General features: G+C 43.7%; 1 protein-coding gene across 1 annotated transcript in view; it reads left to right on the top strand.

Moving 5' to 3' along the window:
- HSD17B4 (hydroxysteroid 17-beta dehydrogenase 4) overlaps window positions 1–8,244 on the top strand; it is a 118,302-nt gene that overhangs the window by 12,567 nt on the left and 97,491 nt on the right. The window contains exons 2-3 of the mRNA XM_004376966.2: window positions 3,554–3,619; window positions 6,439–6,492. Of these exons, the coding sequence (XP_004377023.2) occupies window positions 3,554–3,619; window positions 6,439–6,492 (120 nt within the window). The remainder of the gene's footprint in view (window positions 1–3,553; window positions 3,620–6,438; window positions 6,493–8,244) is intronic.

Genomic DNA, 8,244 nt, shown 5'->3' with positions numbered 1-8,244 from the left:
CAAGTGGAATTGCACAGCCCATCAAGAAGGAGAGGAGATGGCACATGGCACCAGGTGTTCAGGAGAAGAGTATTGAAGGAAGGTAGAGAGAGACAAGAAACGGAGAAAAGAAGAAAAAAAAAAGGCCCCAAGGGAGCCCACTGGTGTGGTGGCATGGACCAGAGACATGGATCCCCAGCTGCAAGGCACTGCACAGACCATCTAGAAGGAGCAGAGACAGCACATGGCTCCAGGTGTTCAGGAGAAAAGAAGGGAAGGATGGTAGAGAGAGACAAAAATCGAGAAAAAAAATCCACAAGGGAGCCCACTGGTGTGGTGGCACAGACTGGGGAAGTAGCTCTCCAGCTGCAAGGCACTGCACAGCCCATCTTGAAGGAGCAGAGATAGCACATGGTGCCAGGTGTTCAGGAGAAAAGAAGGGAAGTATGGTAGAGAGAAACAAGAAATTGAGAAAAGAAAACAAAAAAAAATCCCCAAGGGAGCCCACTAGCTTGGTGGCACAGACCAGGGAAGCAGCTCCCAAACTGAGCGGCACTGCACAGCCCATCTAGAAGGGGTGGAGATGGCACACAGCACCAGGTATTCAGGAGACAGGAAAAGAAGGAAAGTAGAGATGAGAAACTGAGAAATGAAGAAAAACAAAAAGGAAAAAGAGAAAAAATGCCCCCAGGGATCCTACCAGCGTGCGGCATGGAACAGGGAAGTGGTTCCCCAGCAGAGCAGCGCTGCACAGCCTGTCAAGAAGGAGCGGAGATGGCACATGGAGCCAAGTGTTTGAGAGACAGGAAGGGAAGGAGGTGAGAGGGGGAGAAGAAACCAAAAGAAGCCGAAAAAAGCAACAACAGCAAAAAAAATGGCACTAAAGGAGCTGACCAGTGTGGGTGGGGCGAATCCAAGCAGCAAGGACCCAGCGTCTCCTCCGCCTAGCGACCTTGGCCCACCAGGAAGTAGTGGAGGCCGAGCAGGGGAAGAAAAGTAGGGGGTGGGAAAGCGTGTATTGCTGGTTACTGGGTGCTGTGTTTCCTGCTGGGAGCTCCTTGAAGCTGTCTTCCCATACTCCCTGTCTGCCGTTCTTGGTGGCTGAGGGGTCCAAAATGGCGAATCTATGCGTGTTAGCTGATAGGGGACCTCCACTCCGTATCTCTCCCGGCTCTCTGTTCTCTGTCGGTTTCTTATTCCATTCAGTGCTTGGTTAAGTTCTTTATCTCTTCATTTGATGCTTAGGGTTCCAGCATTGATGTTTGTCTCTGTTTTACTTAGTTTTTTGGGTCTTTGCTGTGGAGGGATAGTGTAGTGCTTCTGTCTATAGTGCCACGTTGGCTCCACCTCTCAGAACAGATCCAAATTTTTAAAATATGAGTGAAGCAGAATGATAAGCAGAATGGGAAAAATTACAGGTCGAAGCCCTGGAATGGGAGAGTTGGAAAAGTCGTAGTCAGCCCTTTCAGGAACCTGATGTGGGAGACTGGATTATTGGCAAGACTGTGTAAAGCACACATGTTCAAAGCAGTGTGGTCAGCCGCCATCTTTGAGCAGGACATTGCTGTTTCCGACTCTTTGAGTCAATGGATTTGTTTGCTATGCAACCTGCATGCTGCCCTTGTTTTCTTAGAGGGAGATTAAGTTTCTAGCAGGGCATTAACCATAATTTTTCCCATCCAGGTTCCCCTACATTTTACAAATTTAGATCTGTTCTGGTTTCACCTCATCAGCACTGACTGAACTGAAAAGAATTTGTTCCAAGCTCTGAACCAAATTCCCAGATGTCTAGAACCATAGCTATCTGCGGGGCATCACTAGCCATAAATTCATTCCCTCATCTCTCCTCTTCCCAAACGCAGTTTGTCTAAAATCGAAGTCATGTTCCTTCCAAAAGCTGCTGTTCTCCCACTGTCCTTTATTTTGATGAATGACCCACCATCACTTGGGTTCCCAGGTCAAAAATATGGCATTATTTCAGTCCCTCCTTCCTCACATTCAATTAAGTGCAAAGACTTATTGACTCCATTTCCAAATGTACCTCGAAATTTTCCCTCTTCAGCATTCTGTCTTCCTTACTTCTGACTTTCATGATTTTCCTAATACTCTTATCTGTTCTGCTTGCACATCTCCAGTGGATCCTGCATAATGGGGCAGAATGATGTTTGCACAATATAAATCCATTCTGATTGCTCTCTGGAGTAATCCTTAAAACTGCTTTCAGCACGAAATTCAAGTGACTAATCTGCAGCCGCACTCTCTTCCTCCCCAAACCTACCTCATATTTCCCTTGCCTGTAATCTCTTTCCTTCCTCTCTTTGTAGGCCTCACTTCTTTAGGTTCTTCATGCTCCACCTCCTTTGGATAACATTTCCCTCCTTCTCAGCAATGGAGATAAAACCAAAACCAAACCCGTTGCCATCGAGTGGATTACCATATAGGACAGAGTAGAACTGCCCCCCGCGTCTCCAAGGTGTGGCTGCTGGATTCAAACTGCTGACCTTTTGGTTCTACACCACCAGGGCTCCCCAAGAGGGATAGGGTCCGTTTATTTTGGCCCCAGAAGCCAAGCTGCACACTTTTCCCACACGTTTTATCAAGCTGCATTGTTATTGAAGGTTTACCATTCTGACTTTGAATAGCTCATCTGTACACTTGTGACTAGCATCCAGTCGATGTTTGTCCTCATGAAGTCATCGGACGAACACTCCAATTTGATATTTAAAAAAATTAAATTTATTGAAGGAATGAACTGCAAGAGAGCATGTGTTCAGTTTGGCTGCAATAGTATGCTCTGCTTACAGGCGAAACAGACATGTTTAACAAGTAGGGTAAGTACAGATAACTTCACATTAAACCAATGGCAGGAAAAGAGGTGAGATTTACAAGGGTGGTAATTAACTGTGAAACTTTATATCAGTTTCTAGTCTAACACAAATCTCTCATATTTGATACACTTTAAGGCACTGTTTCTAAAATGGAAAGTATAAACAATTTCGACATAAAAAGTTTAGCGATATGAAAGTTAGTGATATATTTGTGCTGGCCAACTTAATTGGAATCTTTGGACACAGAAGTGACCTTTAGGGAAAGTGTAAATAAACTCTGCCTATTTAGCTTGAGAGAAAAGAGATAATGCCTAGCTTGCTGGGGAACTTCTTAAGGTAGTTAAAACAACATGTTTATCTGTAGGCTCTAATTTATTGTAACAACTCAGTGAAGCTTTTTTCCCCCCGCTAAGGCCAGCTGCGTGTGAATGGACGCAGGGTTCCGAGTCACTCCCAGCAGCTCCCGCAGGTTCCAGCTGCAGAGAGGGTCCTTTTTACTCAAGCCTCCTTGGCAAGCTCTGGCAGCCAACAGAGGCAATGCTGGACTACATTTCCCAAGAGTCCAAGAGAGCCTCGCGCAGGCGCACTTGGAAAACTACGGCTCCTGTCACCTTCTCCGAAGCTGGCCGGTCACTTTCATCCCACCCTCGTCACACCCCCCTCGAACCCCTGGTCGAGAACTCTGAGCTCAAGGGGTTCTGCTTGTGTGTGTGTGTGTGTGTGTGTGTCTGTGTTTGTCTCTGCAGCCGGGATCATGGCCTCGCCGCTGAGGTTCGACGGACGGGTGGTGCTGGTCACCGGCGCAGGAGGAGGTGAGCACCCAAAGCCTGAACGGCAAGCGCGCGCCTTGCTCTCTTGCTGCGAGTCCCCCTTTTTGGGCCGGGGATGCGTGCACAGCCGCAGCTGCTGTCCTAGCGTCGGGGCTGCAGGCAGCGGTGGCTGCGCGGCTCGCAAGCGAGCCGCTGGGCCTGGTGGGAGAGGGAGCGGACGGCGAGGAACGGTCGTTCTCGCGGCGTCGAATCGGCTGAGGAGGGAGGGGTGGGATCAACCAGCCTTGGGTGAGGAGCCAGAAACACTCGGTCACCCAGTCAGGAGTAGCCCATTTACCCCCAGCACTCCTAGGGGACTTCCCAAGGCCCCAGGTCTTGCATGAGGGGAGAGGCCTAGTTCGGGACTAGTTAGCGGGGCCAGGCTAGGGTGCGGGTTGCAGAACTGGGTGTAAGTCTTATTGACGCACGTCTGTGCACATCGATTGCGCCTCTTCGTGCCGTTGGACTCCCATGAGGCCTGCCGCTGTCACGTATTTTAAAGGTTCCTGCAGTCGCTTCGGGCTTGGATTTCCTTCTTGAGTAGTAGAGATGGCAATCTCTTTGAAACGTCAGTCATTCAGATCTTTCTTTCTTTCTGTTGGAAGATTTTAAGTTCTTGAGAGGGCCTCCTTTGGAAGAGGGCATCTGATAAGAGGCATCGTAGGAGTTTGTATGCTTAGCAAGCCACGCACTGTATTCAGAGTCCACTGGAGTCTTGTCAAAGGTTGCAAAATCAAATGCCTGCAGTGGTCAGGCAGGCAATAAAGGAACAAAATGGGAGTGAAGTGGGGAGGTGGAGAACAGAGACCTTTCTGGAGTGCACCGATTGGTGGGAAAGTTGCCAGATCTTCCTACATTCCAGGAAAAGCAAAATAGAGTTTTGTTATGTGAAATAACCCCATTTTTAAAGGACAGTTAGAACAAGCTACTCGCACCCACACAACGCTCTGCAGTGAGGTTCTTCACTTGTTTTCCACCTGTGGGTTACTCTGTTAACGTGCGAAAGGATGATTGACAATGAGGTCAAGTATGGAGAGATTTAGAGGATGTAGACAACGGAGGCTCATGAATTTAATCTTTTTTGTGCATTTTGACTACCAGTCCGTGCTGGGCATTGTGGGGAATGCTGACATTCAATCTCAACCTTCAAGGACCTTCTAGTTTAATTGGGGAGGCCTACTAATGTAAATAAGTATTCAAATAATGTTTGTAAAAGCACAGAACCTTACCAAACTGTTAATAGGCTAGAGGTGCTAGAGAGAGAAATTGAGAGTCGCTTTTTATTTTATGTAAAGGTTTATACACACATTATTTAAATACTTTGTGTGCATTAGTCGGCCTCCCCAATAAAACTAGAAGGTCCTTGAAGGTTGAGATTGAATATGTCATCATTCCCAATGCACAGCATAGATTGACAGTCAAAATGAATCAAAAAGTTAAATTCATGAGCCTCGACTTTGCATAGTTTGAATGGGCCTTTATGATAAAGATAGATGACTTATATATCTTTTAAGAGAATTGTATAACTTGGTATCAAGTTGAGACAGTTCTCTGATTAGTTTAGCTCACTCTCTGCTAGAGGGCTATCCCATTCCTTTCATCTGATTGTTTTCAATTGTGTTAACTTTGCATTCTGGTCATGAATATTTGATTTCTCTAAAAACCTCATGTTTAGAACAAGTACTTCAGCCTTGATCTGATAAGGGATGAGAAGAATTTGTCCCTCTTGTAGTTGGCTGAGTTCTCTCTTATCTACTCAGAGTGGATTAAATTCTAAAATAATTTATTTGGTGCTATCTTTTAGTTTTGGAAAACTTTATATTTTTGGTTTTTATAAGAGCCTTGTAATTTGTTATTTGTATACTTATTTACAGTTAAGTTTAAAAAAATATGCACATGTTAAAAAAAATTCAAACAATTACAAAAGGGAATACATAGAAAAGTAGCCTTTCACCCCTGGTTTTTAGCCACACAGTTCCACTCTCCAGAGATAGCTAGTAATTGCCAGTTTCATATATTCTTATATAGATATTCTATGCTTATAAAACTTTATATATATATATGTCCAAAGAGGGAGAGATAGATCTGTCTGTCTTTGGTCATATAATATACACCTCAATCTTTCTAGTCAGAATTAAATATTTTTTTGGATTTGATAATTGTATAGTCAAGATTCGGTGCTGGAGACAGAAATCACTAGATATTTTCAGCAGGAAAGGATTTAACTCAGGCAACTGGATTTTAAGTAGGTGCTTTTGGAATGACTCCTGTAATAATATAGAACCGGTCCATTAGAGGAGCCACTGCCTCTGAGCTCTGAGCTACCATTGGAGCTCTGCTGGACAAGGACTGGAGAACCTCTGCTGCAGCCCAAATAGCCATTGGACACCAGAGACCTGGAAAATGGAAGTCGCCATGCAGGTATTAGGGAGCTGGATCAGGAAATTGCCAGTAAGTCATTGTTTAGTAACACCTAGGAAACTGCAAGAAAATCAGCTTCTTAACCAGCAGCGGCAGCCAGAAGTTAGTTAGGTGGCCTCTGCCTCACTTCACCTTCCAAATTTCACTTGAATGCACGTAATGGTGGAACCAGTTCACATCTGGCATCATAGCAGCTAGGTAGTCTAAAAAAATGTAGTTTTAAGCTTTTTAACCTCTCTAAGTAGGAGAGGATGAAATAGAGGTTGAGTACAAATGAAGACACTATCATTTTAGTGTAATTAATTGCTCACCAATTATTTGAAAATGGGGATTGAGTTGAGTGGAGCAAAAAAAATTATGCTGACATTTGCTTAACTTTCTATTTATTTATTTTTGATCAGGACTGGGTCGAGCCTATGCCTTGGCTTTTGCAGAAAGAGGTGCATCAGTTGTTGGTAAGTTGATGTGCTTTTCTTCTTAATCAGTAGGTGGTAACAAAGTACAGTTTTCACAAGCCACCTTTGTTTTTCCATCAAGTAATTTGTACAGGTCAGATTTCATCACTAGTAATTTACTTCTGCCAGCAACTTTTTTTTCCCCTTGAAGCTGACATTTTTCTTATGACTGTCTCTCATTTTAAGTAGTTTCACAGAATTTCCAACTTAACAGAATTGATAAAGTTGGGTAGGCATTCATTGTATAAAAGGTAATTCTTGAATTTAGTAAATGTGGGCTGTAATTTTTCAAGATAGAAGGCTCATTTATTGGTGCAAGATGAAAGGAGACTCCCTATAAGTGTAAATATATTGATAAGAGTAAGAAATAACTGATTTTTATGAATTGGAAGTTTGGAGCCTGGGGCTTCAAAGTATGGGTTTCTTACCTCCGTCAAAATTTTTCAATTTGGAGCTTTTGTTTTTCAAATTGAGGGGGCAGTTGGGTGAGTTTTAGTTTTATTATTGGATGCTGGGGCAGGGGGTGGGAGGGTGGTGGTGGTGGTGTCACTTGGAAAATCCCAAAGGCAGAAGTTTTTGTAGTTTAAATGGTTTGGACTGGCCTGATGTACTACGCAATTAGGTTAAACCCAGGATCAAATTTGCCCACAGCCAAGCCTTTGTGGGGAATAACTGAATGAATGCTTAGTGCAAGGTAGGTGGGTGGGGCAGATGTTATGAGTCAGTAATTTTTAGTATCTTTCCTGGGATAAAATTGTTGCTCCACATGACCCCCTTAATCCCAGCTTTCCTTCATTTTACTTGGGAATACAGAGGGACAAATCTCTCCCAGATTTGTTTATGGAGACTTGTATAACAAAAGAATAAACAAGCAGCCAAGCTTTTGAAACAAAGAAGATCTATGCAGGATATTTAATATACTTGTCTCCCTCAATGTGGATGTGCAGCTTATCTTTATGGAAGGGACACAGAGACCTTCGACCATTTTTAAGATCATAGCCACTTCCTGTTAATCCAGTCTGCTTCTTATAGCAAGGACAAATTTTGACATTGTGTTATTTGATTAGGGGGTGCATTTCAAGCCCTCTTCCCAAGGGTATTTCATATCTGAGCCTAAAGATACATCCTGTTACTGTTCTTCTTCTTTTTTTTTTTTAAATTGTACCTTAGGTGAAGGTTTATAGAACAAATAGTTTCTCATTAAACAGTCAGTACACATATTGTTTTATGACATTGGTTAACAGCCCCACGACACGTCAACACTGTCCCTTCTCGACCTTGGAGGAGCTTTTTTTTGGTGAAAAAATACATAGCTGAAGTTACACCATTTCAAAAGTTTCTACATGTACAATTCAGTGACGTCGATTACATTCTTCAGTTGTGCTGCTATTCTCACTATCCTTTTCCAAATTATTCCATCACCATTATCTTCACCTCGCTGCACCCTAGGCTTCCCATCGGACCTTTTGAGTTGCTGTTGTCAATTTGATCTCACATAGATAATTCTTTTTTTTGTACCTTAGAGGAAGGTTTGCAGAACAAATAGTTTCTCATTAAACAGTACACATATTGCCCTATGACAATGGTTAACAACCCCACGACATGTCAACACTGTCCCTTGTCAACCTTGGGGTCCCTATCACCAGCTTTCCTGTCCCCTCCTGCCTTCTAGTCCTTTTCCCTGGACTGCTGTGCCTCATTCGTCCCGTTTTGTTGTATGAGGCTGTCCAATCCCCAGCTGAATGGTGAACT

This window comes from Trichechus manatus, unplaced genomic scaffold (genome assembly GCF_000243295.1).
Source record: "Trichechus manatus latirostris isolate Lorelei unplaced genomic scaffold, TriManLat1.0 scaffold00047, whole genome shotgun sequence".
NCBI lineage: Eukaryota > Metazoa > Chordata > Mammalia > Sirenia > Trichechidae > Trichechus > Trichechus manatus.
Note: the sequence above shows the minus strand (reverse complement) of the source record. Positions and strands in the feature narration are given on the sequence as shown.